This window comes from Mustela nivalis (assembly GCF_964662115.1).
Source record: "Mustela nivalis genome assembly, chromosome: 3".
Taxonomy (NCBI): Eukaryota; Metazoa; Chordata; class Mammalia; order Carnivora; family Mustelidae; genus Mustela; species Mustela nivalis.
This window is the reverse complement of record NC_139022.1, coordinates 3705034-3726493: the sequence shown is the minus strand read 5'-3', so window position 1 is coordinate 3726493 and position 21460 is coordinate 3705034. Positions and strand designations below refer to the sequence as shown.

General features: G+C 32.8%; 1 protein-coding gene across 1 annotated transcript; it reads left to right on the top strand.

Annotated features, from left to right (window-relative positions):
• Window positions 1-19789: 19789 nt before the first annotated feature.
• On the top strand, window positions 19790-20728 carry LOC309861244 (olfactory receptor 2L8-like; the record flags this gene model as incomplete). Its single annotated transcript, XM_082724030.1, has 1 exon — window positions 19790-20728. One exon carries the CDS (start codon window positions 19790-19792, stop codon window positions 20726-20728), a length of 939 nt encoding a protein of 312 aa, XP_082580156.1.
• Between the last annotated feature and the right edge of the window lie 732 nt (window positions 20729-21460).

The window sequence follows — 21460 nt, the reverse complement described above, 5'->3', positions numbered from 1 at the left end:
CCCTGACCTGGTTTCTCCGTCACACTCTCTCTGGCTCAGCGCCATGGGTGGCTGTCCTGGGTCCGGGGACTTAAGCCCCCATCCCTAATCACCCAAATTCCCACAATTTCCCCCTGTGATCCTTTGCTCTTTTTTAGTGCTTTCAACCAGACTCCAAGATAATGCTGGATCCCAGACGCTGGGCACTCTCGTATTGGGGTATTACTTTCCAATGGGTCACCTCTAGTGGCTCCCTCCCCCTTTTGTTTATCTTCCAATATCAGTCCCATGTTCCCACTCCACTTTACCTGCCCACTGGTGTCTTCTTCCCCCATAGAGATCCAGACATGTATAATTCTGATCTCAGGCTGATTTCATGTGTGATCAGAGTTCTTTGTTAGGTAATCAGCTCACTTTAGGGTACAGGTTGAAATGGCATCTCCTCCTTCTTCCCTACCATCTTGTCTCTCTCTTCAAGTGTTTAATGTAAAACTGCCATATGATCAATTTCACTTCAAGTTATATACATACAAGAATTGAGATAGGAAATTGAACATATATCTGTTCACCAGTGTTCATAGCAACATTACTCATAATAACAAAAAAAAAAAATGGAATCCACCCAAATCCTCATAGAAATATAAATGGATAAACACAATGTGATATACATGTACAATGGACTGTTATTTGGTCTTTAAAAAAATAATTATCTCTTTCCATTTGTGATGACATGGATGGAACTAGAATATATTATGCTAAGTGAAATAAGCCAGGTAGAGAAAGATAAATACCATAAGATTTCACTCATATATTGAATTAACGAAATAAGACAAATAAAAATAGGGGAAGGGGGGGAATAGAGTGAAGCCAACCATAAAGGACTTTAACTACAGAGAACACTCTGAGTATTGATGGATGGAGTATGTCAGGGTTGGGTTGGATGGGTGATGGGCATTAAGGAGGGCACTTGCAATGAGCACTGGGTGTTACATATAAGTGGTGAATCACTAAGCTATACCTAAAATCAATATTAGACTATATGTAAATTAACTAGAATTTAAATAAAAATTGAAAAATAAAAAATATTCTTATACAAGCTACACATTGGTGAAGCTTGACAATACTTTTATTTTATTATTTTATTTACTTTATTTGACATAGAGAAAGACAGTGAGAGAAGGCTCAAGCAGGAGGAGTGGGAGAGGGAGAAGCAGTTTTCCTGTTGAGCAGGTAGCTCAATAGGGGGCTGTATGGAGGTCTTGATTTCAGGACCCTGGGATCATGACCTGAGGAGAAGGCAGACACTCAACAAGTAAGCCATCCAGGTGCCCCAATTTTTCCAAGTTAAATAAGACAGAAAATTACTAGTGTCATGATTCTATTTTTATGAGGTACTTAGTATAAGGAAATTCATTGAAGCAGAAAGTAGAATCATGTTTAGAAGGACTATGAAGAGGAGAGAACAGGAATTTATTTTATTTTAATTTTTTAAAGATTTATTTATTTATTTGACAGAAAAAAAAAACAGCGAGAGAGGGAACACAAGCAGAGGGAGTAGGAGAGGGAGAAGCAAGCCTCCTGCCAAGCAGGGACCCTGATGTGGGACTCGATCCCAGCATCCTGGGATCATGGCCTGAGTGGAAGGCAGATGCTTGATGACTGAGCCACCCATGTGCCCAAGGAATTTATTGTTTATAGGATGAAAAACTATGGTTTGGAATGAAGAAAATCTTATAGAGATGGTTTTTATTGATGGCTCTGTAAAAATGTGAATGTACCTAATATGCAGAATTGTACAGTTGAAAATAGTAAATTTGATGTTACATATATTTTAATTACAGGAAAAAACTTTTAAAAAAGGATCTAAACTAGGCTGAGAGTATCCTTTCCTTAAAAATAAAACAAAAAAACACATATAGTCAAAGGAAATATTGGAGAGTATAGGAAACCTAAAAATATTTAAGCATTATCTGCATAAAAGACATTATTATTGAATATTATTTAAATAGTATACCAACAAAGAAAGTAATAATATAACCATATCGATAATAATAATTAGTATTTAAAATTTTTAAATGTTTCATAATTTGATAGCAATTTCTAGCATAAGGGCAATAATTAAAAATAAATGATATTAAAACAAAGATCACATGTAAATTGTGATATTATAAAAATTTCTTTTTATGTGTTTATATTGCATATATCACATCCCATTTCACTGTATGAAGTTTTATAGGAATATACTCCAATGTCCAAAATAAATTAATATGTAGACTCATTATTTTTATGTACTTAATAAATAACAAACTATAAAATATATGACTCCATAAAATTTTAGAGATATAATATTCATAATGTCAGAATAAATAAATTAGTTTCCCCACTGAATTGACCTTTAACACATCTGTGAAAACATCTAAACAAGTTATCATAATTCATTTTCCAACTTTGGCCTAAGGCCATGTTGATTTAACCTACATTATTGAAGTCTCAGTGGACATTCCCAAGTGAACATACACAAAAAACACCAAGAGTTTTCCTTAATCTCCAAAGATGTCCTAAAATCATGATTGTTGTTTAGTCTTTATGGAATTATCTAAAATGTCAACTGCAGGGATGAGAATTGATTATATATATTGGTTTGAAAACGCTGAAAGAAGTCTATTCAGAAAAATGACTCTGTCCATGTGATAAGTGGAGGACCAATGTCAAACCAGTAAGTTTGTAAAAGTTGGAGATAATAAAAGGTACATGTCTTAATTGTATTTTTATTTCTCATTTAAAAGTGGAGATACTTCTGTAAGTGTTTTAAGATAATTTTGTTTAGAACTAATTAAGACCTACCTTTTATAAACTAATAGAATAAGCAATTGTTATATCCAGGCATCTCATTAATGACAGAACTTTAAAACAAAATTGTATGTGAAAAAAGTGGGTTTAAAGGATTAACTATAAAAAATAAAATATATATGTAATGTATATTACATTCCTATATAAAATTCTAAAAAATAATTGATTGCCTAAATGCCTCTATACTTGAACAAATTATCTTGAAACCTACAACATTAATCCTTAAATAATTCTGAAAAGAAATGGTGTTATTCCTGACAATATATTTTGAAATAACAGTGAAATATGCTGAATTTGAGAATATAATCATGGATGATATTATCTATGAGCATGCATGAGCATCTTTCCCAGACTTCTGCTGAATAAAACTAAGATATTCACTAAATGATACTAGATTCATGATCACTTTAAAAATAATAATATGATCATTTTAAAATGATAATTCTGTGTGACAAAAATATATTAAATATATGAATGCAAATGGACCTTCACATGTGACATTTTATTTGTTTGAAGCAAGACACTTCTAGAAAAAATGACTGAATTTGAGAGATATATGTTATCCATTGAGAAAGGGCACATAGTATCCAGAGCTTGTAATGGATCCTCTACAGGTTAAGGATATTGCAGTTAAATAAAGAAAGTTTTAGTACGACATATATAACATGTATTTTACCCTACAAGAGTACAGCTGTTTTTTATGCAAGCATGGGATATGATAAGATAGCTGTTGATTTTCTGGAGTTAATTATTTTGACATTGTAGATTATTTACTGGATTGAAATCATTCCAGATTTAAGATGAGCAGTTAGAAAATGAGTTACATAATCTATATAAGAATTGGTCAACTTCAGAGTCAGAATATCTAAGTGGAGTTTGGGTGGGACTGACTATACTTTTTAAAACAAAAAAGTGATTTTGAAGTTACATCATAACTGTTCCTCTAGATGGGAAGAAGATGAGGATCCTTGTAAGATACAGGGTTGAGTCATATTTGGGTAGGCTTTAAATGGTCTCACATGAAATTCAATGAATAAACCTAGCAATGTTGCTTATTCGCACTTCATAAATTCAGTAAAATTCAATAAAATTGCTTATTTACACTTCATATGGATCTTCTATTTCTAATGAATTATTTTCTTGCCCAGATTTTATTCAAAAGTATCAAATGAATTTATAATAAATGTTATAGAGAAATGACTAAATTTTTCTGCCTGTGGAGGCAGTAATATATTTTCTCAATGTAAACGACACCTGGAAATAATTCAGACATTCATAGATATAGTGGATATGTTATGGTTATTTTTTAAGCATAAATTTTACACAATTGTACTACATTCTGTGTTTAACTCTTGTATTATATCTTTATTTTCTGCATATACCCTTAAACTTCTCTTGAAATAATCATTACATTTGTGTTAACAACATAGGATACTTTCTGAAAATCAAATATTTCAAACAATTTGGGAACAATGTCACTGAGAAATCTAAGGATTATAGGTGTATGGAAAATTTTGATACAATGTTAATTATGTTAATTTTATGGACAATGATGATGATGAAGATGGTAAAAAAATGTCCTAGCTACTGTTCACTGCTACTCATATAACTCACATATGACATATCCACTATAAATGATCTCAATCTTGTAATAACTTTTTATTTTCAGTTTTATTGAGGTATAACATATATATATATAGCACAACTTGATGATTTAAGTTAAATTAATTTGTTAAAATAATCATATATTTAAGTGATTTAAGTTATTTTAACTGATTTAAATTAAAATAATCACTGCTAGTTAACAGCATCCATCACCTCACATTGCCTCACATAGTTAGTTATTTTATTTATTTATTTTTGCTTGTTAGAATACCAACAAATAGTGAGATCTACTCTTCCACCAAATTTCAAATACACAGTATTAACAGTTTACATAGATTTAGATTATTAGATCTACAGAACTTACTTATCTTGTATAATGTAAACTGTGGCCTTTGACCTACATCTTTCTATGTCATCCTTCTTTTATCCAATGACCATCATTCTACTCTTTATTTCTAAATTTTGACTGTTATAGATTCCAAATACCAATGCAATTCGGCACTGTTATGTCTTTCTGTGTCCTACTTATTTTATATAGCTTAATATCCTCTAGGTCCATGTATGCTATTGTGGTTGTTATGATATATTTCATTTATCAATTCATTTGTCAATGGACATGTAAGGTAATTTCCATACTTTAGATATTATTAATAATACTACAACAATGATTATAGGAGTGCAAGTGTCTCTTCATATAACTGATTTCATTTTATTTGGGTATATTCACAGAAGTGGAATTGCTGGATCATATGATAGTTTTATTTCTCACTTCTTGAGGATCCTTTATACTGTTTTCCATTATGGCTGCACCAATTCACATTCCTATCAAAAGTACTCAAGTGTGTCTTTTTCTTCACATACTCTTCAATACTTGTTTTTGTTTTGTTTTGTTTTGTTTTGTTAATAGCCATTCTAACAAGTGTGAGATTATATTTCACTGTGACTTTGATTTGCTCTACTTATCAAAGTCTCACAGAGTTGAATTCACTAATACAAGCTTACATTTTCAGTAAGTGGCAGAACTAGAATTAGATCTAGTATTGACTCTAGATTTTCTGCAACATGCTTGTGTAATACAGTAAATAGACATCTCTTCAATCACCTGAATCCAAATTCAGAGTGTATCTGATAAATTAGATATTTCTTTATATCTGTCCGCCTATTATCCTATTTATGCATCAATGCTGAATCACATTGTGGAATTAGATGAAGTTATATTAAGAAACACATGAATATATGCACACATAAATCCCGCACATTTTAGATACCTTTTTACAATAAAATCCTTATAGTTCACAAGCTCTATAACCTATTAAACAACTAAAACCATACATTTCTTAAATATTTAAAAAGATTATTAGTTCTTAAGTCAGCACACTATTATGAAATATATATTCTTGGTCCCTTTATAGAAGAATCTGCTGTGGACAAATGTGAAAGGATGAAAAAAAATAATATATGACTCCATGCAGATACCATAAAGAACTGGGCTTAGCTATAGGATTCTCCTCACATTTTACAATTATGTAAATTCTAGGCAACTGATAGCAATGTGAAGCAATTACTATCTACCAACATGGAGATATGAGTATGACCAAACATTTCAAAAACTAAGATAGGCTGTGTGGAAACAATAGTTTCAAATTTGTCCTGGAAAATATGATTTGATAAATCTTTTATATGATCACTCCCTTATAACGAGTAAGAAATTCACTTTTGGTAAAGTTCAGCAGTCTCATCTATGTCAGTTCTTGAAAAGAGAGGAAATACACCAAGTTTATATGAAAACTAGTAGAGACTTTTTTTTGTTTTGCATTCAGAGTCTTTTATTTTTTTAAATGTTTTATTTATTCATTTCACAGGGAGAGACACAGCAAGAGAGTGAACACAAACAGGGGAAGTGGAAGAGGGGAAAGCAGTCTTCCTGCTGAGCAGGGACCCCAATATGGGGCTCAATCCCAGGACCCTGGGATCATGACCTGAGCTGAAAGGAGACATTTAATGACTGTGCCATATAGGCACCCCCATTCATATTCTTTTGAAAAGTTTGATGATATTCCTTATAAAATTTCCGGCAAAGCAATGTAAGATTTCCTTGGTAAAGGCACATTTTTTATGGGTTTGTCTGTGTTTTTGTAACATTTATTTATGGAAAATTCATTTGAACTTTATTTATTTTTGTGTATCATGAATCATTATTTTTTTAGACTTTATTTATGTTCAGTTAGCTAACATATAGTACATCATTAGCTTTTGATGTAGTATTCAAGGAGATGTTTGTTGTGTATAACATCCAATGCTCATCAAAATGCATGCCCTCCTTAATACCCATCACCTCGTTACCCCATCCCTCCACTCACCCTTCTGTAACCTGCAATTTGTTTTTTGGAGTACAGAGTCTCTCATGATTTGTAAATTTGTTTTTTGGAGTCCAGAGTCTCTCATTATTTGTAAATTCACATTATTGCTACAACTATGCAAATCCTCATACCAAATCTAATGTGACCAGACTTATACATATATATATATATATATACATATATATATATATGTATATGTATATGTATATATATATATATATATGTATATATATGATTAGTTTGCTTCAGAAGGAATTTCTATATCATCTGGTATCTAGTGGATACCTCTCCAGATCTATAGCTAGATCACTATATAGTTTTAAATAATTTACTTCCAATCACTGGGAATCTGCTTTTCATCCTTAAAATAATGAGTCTATATATAAAAAAATCTATTTCTTCTGTATACAAATGAATACAAATGTGATTTTTTCAGTTTTTGCTTGCAGTTTAACAGTGACATGGAGACACAGAAAAATAACATGTTAAGAAAAATAATTCTTATTAAATGCATGTGATGGTAACATGAATTTTATTCTTGAACTGGGCATCAGTTGATGGCTTGTCCTCATTATGATGTTGGAATGAGCTGAATATACATATTTAAAACCTGCTTTACAGAAGGGATAATATAGAGAAGAGTGTTTTTTTTTTCTTCTGAAAAATAGAACCTAGGGACACATGATATTGGGCCAAAGCATGAACTGGAGTTCATTTAGAGAATCTAGGAGTTGTATTCTCTAAGCCATTTATTAAAGTTGCAGTGACAAAGTCATAGTATGATTAAGACATCAAATAAAAGGAAAAAGACAAGGATCTTGAAATGAGCAAAATATAAACAGTAAACCAATTTATTTGGATGTGGAGGAACTCAAACACATTTTTAACTCTCATATATATTGAATTTTTTTATTTTAATAGCTTTATTTTTTTATTTTCTTTACCTTTTTAAAATTTTGAGCAGTTAAAATAATTAGTTTTATTTCAGAACTGTTACCTAAAATTTTTTGAGGGATAAAATAAGATAAACTTAAATACAAATTTAATATAAAAATATCTATCTCCATATCTGGCATCCAATTTACTAGCAGAAAAACAGGGAAAGTAACTTACATCTCTGAATCTTGATTTATTATCATTTGCACACATTTCCAAACCAAATGGGTGGTTATATCAACCTCAAATTTTAAATAAATTTTATTCCTGGCACAAATTCTTGACACATATCAGGTTCCCCCCAGTGGATATGGTGAGTAAAAGTGTATAGTTCTATCTTCTCTTCATGAATGGGCTTTGTTCAGCCTTAAGGCTTAGTTCTCCAATTCACTAAGAAACCACTTCTTTCTTTTTTATCCACTGTATATTGTCAATAATGTTGATTACAAATTCAAAAAGTTTTAGTGAAATTTAATATCACGACAGGTAAAAATCTTTTGTAAGTGGTTTTAAATAGATTATTATTTCATTGGGTAAAATCAAAATAAAGGGGAAACAATCTAATTCATTTTTACATACAAAAAATAGTGCTATTTACTTTACACATTTAATAAGGTATTCAATACCATACTGGATTTCCATGTCAGATGCAATACTTCTTTAAGTGACATCACATGGCAAGTTATTAGCATGTAAGAACAAAGAGACCTAGATCGTCAAAATGATGTTGTATTAGTAGTCATGTGACATCAAAGGTAAAAAAAAAATTGCCATTTATGATTTCTGTTCTGTTTTTTTTCTTGTGATTAAGCAGAGTTAATACCATATACCTCATTTAATCTTTTTCTAATTTAAATTCAATTAGCCAAGACATAATTCATCATTATTTTTTGATAAAATGATCAATGATTCATTAGTTGTATTTCATGAAATCTTTGCCATAGCTGGTTAAGTAGAAAATGCAAATGGTAGTAATACTACAAATGTTAATTTCTTTGGTAACTACAAATAATTTATTTTTAATCCTGTCAATAATTGAAACTAATAATGGAAATTATATCCTATGACATAAGTCCAATATGCTGGTCCCATTCTTATCCAAATGCTAACTGACACACTGAAATAACTCTCCAAGTTTTCCTCTGAATGTTAACTATGACTTCATAGTAACTGAAATTAATTGCTCTGTATACAACCAGGAAAATAATCTAGGTATTTCACAATAGATTTAGAGATTGACATATGCAGTATTTTGAGTACATGTGAGTTATTAACTGAAATATCTTTAACATCAATTTAATATTTTATCCAAATAATGCAAGGATAGGGCATTAACAAACTATAGGTAAAATTATGGTTCCATCACCAACTCCTCCAGAAGCTCAAGACAAGAACTTTAAATTATTTTATAATTTTCCTTTTTTGATATTTTAAACAATATGCTTACCATCTAATGGTTGATTTCTAAACCCAAAGACAAGATCATAATTTGTACCTCAGGCCACTATGGATTATGTGTTGCCACCTCCCTATGTTACCACATTTAGCTCCTCCTTCCCCCCTCTTTCAACATAGTTACATCCCATTTTATTTTCAGATACATGCATTGACAGCATTGTTCCATCTTTAGAACCTATTGGTTGCATATGTAGTATATAGCTACTGATGCTGATTTATTCATATTTTTATATCTTTCTTTTCATATTACTATCCTTTCACTCAAAAAGACATTAAAACCTCTTTATAGGAGATATTGAGAATCATTAAGAATTTTTTTTTCAGAAAGATAGTTTTTTTCAGAAATATAATTTATTTAATAGATTATTTCTCATTTATTATATTTATTGCATTCTATTTGAATATTGTATCTCATATATAATGGGTCTGAGAAAAGTTTTTGCTTAGTAGTATTCACCTGAAAATATTCATGTCACGTTCATTATCAGGATTGACTAGAAGTATATATTATTGACTAGAAGTATATATATAATTATTAAATATTAGGTCATATTTTAAAAAATATCATCATTATTTAAAGATTTATTTATTTGAGAGAAAGAGAGAGCTTGCATGAGTGGGGGGGCAAAGAGGGAGATAATTTTTTCAGTAGAGTCCCAACTGAGTATAGAAGCTAACTAAGGGATCAATCCCAAGACCTGTGAGATAATGACCTGAGCCAAAACCAAGATTTGGCAACTTAACCAACCAAGCCAACCAAGGGTTCTTATTTTGAGTCATCTTATATTAATCCTAGCATTCTCTTATCTGCTTGAATCTCAAAATTCATTTCATTATTTTTTTTCTTTATGGCTAGTTTTCTTCAACTTATCTTTTGAAACTCTCATTACATTAATTATATAATTATTATCCTTTTAGTTTTCAAAAGCCCTTTATTGTTATCTGGCATTTTCATTTTATGTAACACATGATGATTTTACTTTGGATGTAAAAACTTCTCATATTTATCTGAAAAGATATATTTTGTAAAGTTTTCATGAATTTATTCTGATCATTTTTTTATTTTTTATTTTTTATAAACATATATTTTTATCCCCAGGGGTACAGGTCTGTGAATCGCCAGGTTTACACACTTTACAACACTCACCAAAGCACATACACTCCCCAATGTCCATAACCCCACCTCCCTTCTCCCAACCCCCCTCCCCCCAGCAACCCTCAGTTTGTTTTGTGAGATTAAGAGTCATTTATGGTTTGTCTCCCTCCCAATCCCATCTTCTTTCATTGATTCTTCTCCTACCCACTTAAGCCCCCACGTTGCATCACCACTTCCTCATATCAGGGAGATCATATGATAGTTGTCTTTCTCTGCTTGACTTATTTCGCTAAGCATGATACGCTCTAGTTCCATCCATGTTGTCGCAAATGCTCCTGTATTGGAAGAATAAATATTGTGAAAATGTCTATGCTACCTAAAGCAATATACACATTTAACGCAATTCCTATCAAAGTACCATCCATATTTTTCAAAGAAATGGAACAAATAATTCTAAAATTTATATGGAACCAGAAAAGATCTCGAATAGCCAAAGGGACATTGAAAAAGAAAGCCAAAGTTGGTGGCATCACAATTATGGACTTCAAGCTCTATTACAAAGCTGTCATCATCAAGACAGCATGGTACTGGCACAAAAACAGACACATAGATCAATGGAACAGAATAGAGAGCCCAGAAAAAGACCCTCAACTCTATGGTCAACTCATCTTCGACAAAGCAGGAAAAAATGTCCAATGGAAAAAAGACAGCCTCTTCAATAAATGGTGTTGGGAAAATTGGACAGCCACATAAAGAAAAATGAAATTGGACCATTTCCTTACACACCACACAAAAATAGACTCAAAATGTATGAAGGACCTCAATGTGTGAAAGGAATCCATCAAAATCCTTGACGAGAACACAGGCAGCAACCTCTTCGAACTCAGCTGCAGCAACATCTTCCTAGGAACATCGCCAAAGGCAAGGGAAGCAAGGGCAAAAATGAACTATTGGGATTTCATCAAGATCAAAAGCTTTTGCACAGCAAAGGAAACAGTTAACAAAATCAAAGGACAACTGACAGAATGGGAGAAGATATTTGCAAATGACATATCAGATAAAGGACTAGTGTCCAAAATCTATAAAGAACTTAGCAAACTCAACACCCAAAGAACAAGTAATCCAATCAAGAAATGGGCAGAGGACATGAACAGACATTTCTGCAAAGAAGACATCCAGATGGCCAACAGACACATGAAAAAGTGCTCCATATCACTCGGCATCAGGGAAATACAAATCAAAACCACAATGAGATATCACCTCACACCAGTCAGAATGGCTAAAATCAACAAGTCAGGAAATGACAGATGCTGGCGAGGATGCGGAGAAAGGAGAACCCTCCTACACTTTTGGTGGGAATGCAAGCTGGTGCAGCCACTCTGGAAAACAGCATGGAGGTTCCTCAAAATGTTGAAAATAGAACTGCCCTATGACCCAGCAATTGCACTACTGGGTATTTATCCTAAGGATACGAATGTAGTGATCCAAAGGGGCACGTGCACCCGAATGTTTATAGCAGCAATGTCCACAATAGCCAAACTATGGAAAGAACCTAGATGTCCATCAACAGATTAATTGATAAAGAAGATGTGGTATATATACACAATGGAATACTATGCAGCCATCAAAAGAAATATTTTGATCATTTTTATCTTGATGAGTGTGTGTGTATGTACCTCTGTCTTTCATGTAATGACTTCCCCAACAGTCTGATGGTTTTGAACCTAAAAGACTATTAGAAAATAAAGCACTACAATCCTTTCTCATCACAGCATGCTGCGCTTACTCACTGATGATATTTCTTCAGATATCTTCACCACTAATTCCCATATAGAATACTCTCAAAATGTCATTTCTCCTTTTCCTTTTAAGTGATCATATCTTAAAATTTCTATCTACCAAAAATTTCTTTTTTTTTTTTCATCTATGAATTCCTCCTCTGGTCTCTTTCCCAACTTCTTTACACTTATACAGACTTCCCCCTCCTCCTCCTTCTCCTCTCCTCCTTCTCCTTCTTCTTTTAATTTGACTTAGTTGACATAGAGCACAGTATTGTTTTCTGGAGTAGAATTCTGTGTTTAACTACTTACATACTAAAACAAGTGTTCATCACAAGATGTACCATCTTTAATATGCATTACGAAACTAGTCCATCTTCCACCCCAACCCTCTATCAATGCTCAGTTTGTTCTCTATATTTAAGAGTCTTTTATGGATTGCTAGAAAGGTTGATTCCTAGTTAACTTATTGTTTTTGGTACAGTTTCAAATGAGATCAATTCCTTCATTTCTTTTTTTCTTTCTGCTTTATTTTTTCTGCTCTATTATTTCTGCTCGTTTTTTTCCGCTCTATATATATGCAAGAGATTTCTGAAAATTGATTTTATATACTGTGGCTATGCAGAATTTATGTATTAGTTCTAGAAATTTTCTGGAGAATAGCTGTAAATGGTGGAAGTTTTATGTCTTCTTGTCAATTTGGAGTTTCTTCCTTCTTTTGTTCTTTGATTACTTATGCTAAGACTTACAGTACTATGTTGAACAACTTGTTTCTGACCTTAGGGTAAAAGATCATAGTGTTTTCCCATTAAGGATGATACTAGATGTGAGTCACTTATATATAGCCTTTATGATGTTAAAGTATGGTCTACCGATTCCTGCATGGTTGAGGATTTTTATTAAGAAATAATAAAAAGAAGTGATTCTCTAATTCTTCCAATGCTTTCTGTGCCTCTATTGACAGGATCATATGGTTCTTCTCCTTCCTTTTATAAATATGGTGTATGATGATGATCAATTTGTGAACATTGAACTATCCCTGCATCTCAGGAATAAATCCCACTTCATCCTGGTGAATATTTCTTTTAATTTATTGTTGAATTTAATTATATTGAAAATTTTTACATTGGTATTCATTAGTGATATTGAAATTTAATACTGTTTTTTAACAGGTCTCTCTCTGGTTCTGGAATCAAGGTGATACTGACTTAATAGAATGAGTTTGGAAGTTTTCTTTCCATTTCTATCCCTTGGAGCAGTTGGAGAAGAATAGGTAACATTTTTTAAATTAAATTAAATTATTTATTTTTAGAAAAACAGTATTCATTATTTTTTTCACCACACCCAGTGCTCCATGCAATCCGTGCCCTCTATAATACCCAACACCTGGTACCCCAACCTCCTACTCCCCCCCGCCACTTCAAACCCCTCAGATTGTTTTTCAGAATCCAGAGTCTCTCATGATTCACCTCCCCTTCCAATTTACCCCACCTCCCTTCACCTCTCTAACACCCCTTGTCTTCCATGATATTTGTTATGCTCCACAAATAAGTGAAACCATATAATAATTGACTCTCTCAGCTTGATTTATTTCACTCAGCATAATCTCTTCCAGTCCCGTCCATGTTGCCACAAAAGTTGGGTATTCGTCCTTTCTGATGGAGGCATAATACTCCATAGTGTATATGGACCACATCTTCCTTATCCATTTGTCCGTTGAAGGGCATCTTGGTTCTTTTAATAGTTTGGCGACCATGGCCATTGCTGCTATAAACATTGGGGTACAGATGACCCTTCTCTTCATGACATCTGTAACTTTGGGGTAAATACCAAGGAGTGAAATTGCAGGGTAATAGGTAAGTTCTATTTTTAATTTCTTGAGGAATCTCCACACTGTTCTCCAAAGAGGCTGCACCAACTTTCGTTCCCACCAACAGTGGAAGAGGGTTCCCCTTTCTCCACATCCTCTCCAACACATGTTGTTCCCTGTTTTGTTAATTTTGGCCATTATAACTTGTGTAAGGTGATATCTCAATGTGGTTTTAATTTGAATGTCCCTGAGGGCTAGTGATGATGAACATTTTTTCATGTGTCTGATAGCCATTTGTATGTCTTGATTGGAGAAGTGTCTGTTCATATCTTCTGCCCATTTTTTGATATGTTTGCCTTTTTCATGTGTGTTGAGTTTGAGGAGTTCAACTTTTGGGACTTCATCAAAATCAAAATATTCTGCACAGCAAAGGAAACAGTCAAAAAAACCAAAGAGGCAACCCATGGAATGGGAGAAGATATTTGCAAATGACAGTACAGACAAAAGTTTGATATCCAGGATGTAGAATAGGTAACTCTTATTTAAATATCCGGTATAATTCCCTTGGGAAGTCATCAAGTCCTGGACTTTTGTTTATTGGGAGATTTTTGTTCACTGATTCAATTTCTTTGCTTGTTATGGGTCTGTTCCCATTTTCTATTTCTTTTTGGTTCACGTTTGTAGTTTGTAGGTTTCTAGGAATGTATCTGTTTCTTCCAGGTTTCCCAGTTAGTTGACATAATTTTTCATAGTATTCCCTTATGATTATTTGTATTTCTGTAGTCCTGAATGCCTTCCCTTTCCATTCATTAGTGACTTAAATTATTTTTTTCTGCTTTCTTTTTGATAAGTCTGACTTGGGATTATAAATTTTATTAATTCTTTAAAAGAATAAATTCTTAGTTTTTTTAATCTGATCTATTTTGTTGTGTTGTTTTGTTTGTTTGTTTCTGTATCATTTATTTCTACACTGGCTATATTATTTTCCTTCTTCTGTTGGCTTTAGGCTTCATATGCCTTTCTTTTTCTTATTCATTTAGGTATAAAGTAAGGCTGTGTATTTAAGACCTTTCTAAATTCTTAAGGTAGGCCTGTATTGCAATATACTTCCTTCTTACAACTGATTTGCTGCATTATAAAACTTTTGGACTTTGTGTTTTCATTTTCATTTGCTTCCATTTTTTTCTATTTCTTCATTAATTTCCTGGTTAGCCCATTCATTCTTTAATAAGATGTTCTTTAACCTCCATGTATTTGTGGTTTTGCAAGTTTTTACATGTGGTTGACTTAGGTTTCATAGTGTTGTGATCTGAAAAAATTCATGGTATGATGTCAATCATTTTGTATATATTGAGGGCTGATTTGTGACCCAGATTGTGATCTGTTCTAGAGAATGTTTCATGTGTTCTCAAAAATAATGGGTATTCTCCTGCTTTAGGCTGTGATGTACTGAATATATGTCAAGTCCATCCGGTCCAGGGTGTCATTCAGAGCCATTGTTTTCTTGTTGATTTTCTGCTTAGGTGATCTGTTCATTGCTATAAGGGGGTGTTAACAACCCCTAGTATTATTTTATTATTATTAGTGAATTTGTTTTAATTTACATTTAATTGATTTATATATTGGGGGGCATAAATATTTACAATTGTTAGATCTTCTTGTTGGATAAAACTCTTAATTATGACAAAATGCCGTTCTTCATCTCTAGTTACAGTGTCTGTTTAAAATATATTTTGTCTGATATAAGTATGGTTACTATAGCTTTATTTTGATGTCCATCATCATGATAGATTATTCTCCATCCTCTTACCTTCAGTCTGAAGGGGTGTGTGTGCGTGTGTATATAAACACACACACAGTTGTGGGTAGACACACTATGGACTATTACTAAACCATTGAACGTGAAATATTACCATTTGCAGTGTCATAAATTTTTATGCTAAGTGAAATAAGTCAATCTGAGAATGAGAATCATCCTATGATTTCATTTATATGTAGAAATTAAGAAAAAAAATTCTGGGTCATTGCAGATGGGAAAAATAAAATAAGATGAAAACAGATGGAGACAAATCATAAAAGACTTTACCTACAGGAAACAAACTGAAGTATTTTGTAGAGAAGGTGGGTGCATGATGGGGTAACTGGACGATGGGCATTAAATTGGGCACATGATGTAATGAGCAGTAGATGTTATATGTAACAGATAAATAACTGAACTATACCACTGAAAATTATGATACACTGTATGTTAATCAAATTTCAATATAATAAAAATATAAAATAAAAATAATTTCCTGTAGGCAATATATAGATGTACTATTTTCAATCTATTCTGACATTATGTCTTTTGATTGGATAATTTAGCTCATTTTCATTCAAAATTATTATTGATAGGTAAGAATTTAGTTCTATTTTGTATTCTGTAGAGTTGGGGTTTCTGGTGATGTTCTCTGGTCCTTTCTCATCTTCATTTTTGTTTTGTATTGTTTTGCTTTGTTTTGTTTTCCACCACTCAACTCAAAACTCACCTTTAAAATTTTTGCAAGTCTAGTTTAGTGGTCATGAACTCCTTTAATGTTTATGTGTTTGGGAAATTTCATCTCTCCTATTATGAATGATGGCCTAGTGGATAAAGAATTCTTAGCTGTATATTTTTCCAATTCAACATATTCAATATTTCTTCCACTATTTCAAGGCCTGCCATATTTCTGTGGATAGATCTGCCAACCTGATCTGTTTTCCCTTTAAAGACATTGGCTTTTTTTTTCTGCTTTCAGCATTCTTTCCTTGTCTGTAGAGCTTGTGAATTTGAATGTGAGGTGCCTTGGTAACGGTCAGCTTTTGTTGAATTTAATGGGAGTTTTCAGATTTTGAGGTCTGTGTTTTCTCCAGATTAGGGAATCATCCAGTTATAATTTGTTTGAATAAACTTTCACCACTTTTTTTCTCTCTCTTCATCTTCTGGGACTTCTATGATATTAATGTTATTACATTCAATTAAGTAACCAAATCCCCTAACTTTCACTTTGTGTTCCATGACTCTTGTTTCCCTCTTCTTTTCAGCTTCATTATTTTCCATAATATTTTCATCTAGATTACTAAGTTACCCCTCTGTTTTGTCCGTCTTCATTTTTATGGCCTCTGCTTGGAATTGCATGTCAGTTATAGCATTTTTAATTTCAGCTTGACTAGATGTTAGCTCTTTTATCTCTGCAGTAAGAGATTTTCTAATGTCTTCTATGCTTTTCCCAAACCCAACTACTATACATATAGTCATTGTTTTAAATTCTAGATCAGACAAATTATTTATATCTGTATTGATTAAATCTCTGGCCATGAGTTCTGCTTCCTGCTATTTCTTTTGGGATGAATTTTTCTCTCTCGTCATTTGGTCCAGAAGAGAAAAGAAGAAATAAATAAAACAAAACGACCAACCACCCAAACAAACAAACAAACAGAACCAAGAACAACAAAAACAAAGGGAAAAAAATCAATGTCCTTCGTGTGTTTTGGGCTACTTGTTAAAAAAACAAAAACAAAAACAAACAAATAGACAAAAGAACCCTCTAGATTCCAACATAAATAATAATGATGATGATGTAATAATAAGAAAGTAAAAATAAACATAAATTACATAGATATACAAAGTGTATATATATATAAATAAAAATGAAAATAGATAAAAAATAAAATAAATTTTTAAAAATGAGAAACTAGGAGAAAAATAATATTAAAAAACAAAGAGTAAATTAAAATAGCACCTAGATATTATTTTCTCCTAGAGCTGAAGCTTTGCAGCGTTTTATGGTTATTAAACATTCTGTGAGCAAGTTCTTCATTGTGATCTTCAGGACGAAAGACCTGTTGTGCTGATTCTCAGTGGATTTGCCCTAGTGGAAATGCACCTAGGGCAGGGACTGTTGTAAGCAGCTCTGGTTTCCATGTTGTGCTGTTTGTTTGTTTTTTGTTTGTTTGTTTGTTTCTGTTTAGCACTGGTGGGTGGGATGAATACTGTGGTGATTTGCTCTCTAGCTTTGGAGATGAAATTTGGTGCCACCCCACTATTCAGGGAGACCCACATAAGAGAAATAAATCACTCCTGTGTGGTTTGTTTCCATTAGAACCCCACCTTCTCTTTGTCTGTGACAGGTTTTTATCTCAGACATATGACTAACTTACACATCTCCATATTTTAGGGCCTGGCATTGTGTGGACCACTGCTGATCCTTTAGAAGAGGGTCTCACCAGGCTTTTGCTGTTTGCTGAGTTGTCTCAAGAGAAGTGGTCACACCGTTGTGTAGCTTCACAGTTTATAACAAAACAGAGCAGAAATCCAGTGCCAACACTAGCTGCTCTCAGCTGGCTCCCACTCCCTTATCTCTGAGAACATTGCAGCTCTAAGGAGCCAGCCATTCTTTTAACCCAGGGAATCCTCAGACCATAGTGTCACACCTGTGAGTCCACGTCACTTTGAAACCTAAGTACCCTTAAGAAGGACACTGTAGTAACCTTCTAAAAGTTCAGATTTTGTCCTCCACTGCTTCTAATACTTTCCTATAGCCTCCATAATCAGGATCCCTCTCCACTGCCTTATCCACAGCTATATCTCTGGTCATTTTTCTACTTATAGATTTGCAGTTTTTGTTCTTTCAGACCTTGAATTGATTTATTCAGTTTTCACAATGATTTGACAACTATATAGCTGTGTTCCAGTAATTAGATAAGTTTAAGGCCCCCCTAATTCTCCATCATGTTAAGTCCTCCTTAACATGAAAAACATGTTAAAACATGAAAAAACAACATTCTTCTACTTGTTTAATATTATGTTAACTGAGTTTTATGACAGAAGGGGGACACAAATATTTGTTGAACTCACATTTATTTAGAATGAAATGAGTTTTAAATACACAAAAACAAAACAAAAAAGGAACAAGTAAAAAAAAAGATATGTCATAACACAGTGCATAATATCATGTAACTATTGGGAAACAGATGAACAGAATGCAAATATTTTTTCAAAGAACTTGAACAGAGTCATGGAAATTACAAAAAATTAAAGACTAAGTTCTTTTGAAAAGTATTTACCTACACTAGTGTTTTTGGAAGTTATGTGAGAAGGAAGAATAAAATTGTTTCTGTGAAAATAGTATTAGGCAAAAATAATTCATTGTATATTTCTGTAGAAAAAAAGGAGGAAAAAGTGACACTTGCCAAAAAGCTTGATTTGGCAGGCTTTTTGAGCAGAAATCAAAGGATATGAATATATATCTGCAGTATGACTTGATAGGCTACTATAATTTCAGAAATATTGGGTTTAATTATTAAATAAGCATCCCCTAAGAGTCATAAAATTATATTCAAATGAGTCTGTAATTTAATTCATTTATATTGATTTATAATGACTACATATAAGGTACAACTTTGATTTTGTTAATAAATTTATGTAGTGAAATAAAATATACATATCTTAATAAAGTCATTACAAAAATGACTAATTCTCACAAAATTACATATTTCTATAAAATATTTTTAAATATTTGGACATAGATGTTAGGCTTATAAAATTTTATCTATGAGGAAAAAAATGTGAGTTTTTGAAACAAGTATTAATTATTGTTTTTCAAGTTTTTAAAAAGAGTAATCATTTGTAAAAGAGTGCAGAATCCCAGGATCCTGGGATCATGACCTAAGCGAAAGGCAACCTCTTAACAGACTGAGCCACTCTGATTATTATTACTATTTTATTTTAGTTATTTTTTAATTATTTTATTTTACTTTTAAAAATTATTTATTTTACTATTTTAAGTTGCAGTGTCTTCTTAGTAAATCACAATGTAATTTAAAGAACAAATTAATAAGAACTTATTTTTTATACTTTATGTGTGTCTATCTTTAGGGGAAACTAAATTAATGCCCCATGGAATATAATAACCAAACTTCTACAGATTTCTTCTTATCGGGGTTGTTTCCATCATCAAGAACTGGCTTATTCTTCTTCATTCTCATTGTTCTCATTTTTCAAATGGCTCTTTTTGGAAACATGTCCATGATCATCCTCATCCTTGTGGATACCCATCTCCACACACCAATGTATTTTCTACTTAGTCAGCTCTCCCTCATGGACCTAAACTTCATCTCCACTATTGTCCCCAAGATGGCTTTTGATTATCTCTTTGGTAATAAGACTATTTCTTTCATTTTGTGTGGGGTTCAGAGCTTCTTCTTCTTGACTTTAGCGGGTGGAGAGGGATTACTATTGGCTTCAATGGCCTACGATCGCTATGTGGCTATTTGTTTTCCTCTCCACTACCCCATTCATATGAGTAAAAGAATATGTGCTTTTATGATAATAGGATGTTGGACAATGAGCTCAATCAACTCCTGTGCCCACACTGCATATGTCCTCAATATATCTTACTGTCGATCCAGGACTATCAACCATTTCTTCTGTGATGTTCCTGCCATGTTGACTCTGGCCTGCATGGACACCTGGGTCTATGAGTACACAGTGTTTGTGAGCACCACCCTGTTCCTTGTGTTTCCTTTCATTGGCATTGTATGTTCCTATGGCCGGGTTCTCTTTGCCATTTACCACATGCGGTCAGCAGAGGGCAGGAAGAAGGCCTATTCAACCTGCAGCACCCATCTCACTGTGGTGACTTTGTACTATGCACCCTTTGCTTACACATATTTACGTCCAAGATCCTTCCGCTCTCCAACAGAGGACAAGGTTTTGGCTGTCTTCTACACCATCCTGACCCCCATGCTCAACCCCATCATCTACAGCCTGAGAAACAAAGAGGTGATAGGGGCCCTGAGAAGAGTTATTCAGAGAATATGCTCTGTAAAAATGTAGAGAAAGCTCTCATTAGTCCTCTGGCCAGAAGTAGATTACTTGCACTTTGTATAGTCCTTAGCAATATTATTCCAGGATTAAGACAGGGACTAAAATAATTTAGGAGATTAAAATAATTGAGATTTGACAAAATGTATATTCTTTATCACTTTTTCTGTTTTCTTTGTGATAATTTTCGAATAAAGAAAAAGGTCATTATTTCCTCCTAACTTGGGGGCAATAAGGTTTTGCTAATATGTAGAAGTTAAAATGGAAACAATCCAGCTTGATGGGATTATCCAGTACATTACTTTAAATATAAATAGTATATATCCTTAAAATAATTAAAAGAGAACAAAACAACAATACATGTAACACCATTGCCAGATTTCTATTAAAAAAATATATCTTGTATCTACTTATCAATATTGATAGATAAATATTTATTTTATTTCTATTAAAGTTTACTCTTAAATAATGAACACTGGTTCTCCTAATTCCCAGTTTTCAGGGAAAATGATAGATATAGAGATTAAGGATAAATTTATAAACATGAAAATTATAAACTTATAAACATGAACATAGAAGTCCTCCCACATCAGAAAGTATATTAACTAGCCATCAGGGAGATTCAAATTATAACTACATTGAGATATCATTTTACACCAGTTAGAATGGCCAAAATTAGCAAGACAGGAAACCACATGTGTCGGAGAGGATGTGGAGAAAGGGGAATCCTCTTCCACTGTTGGT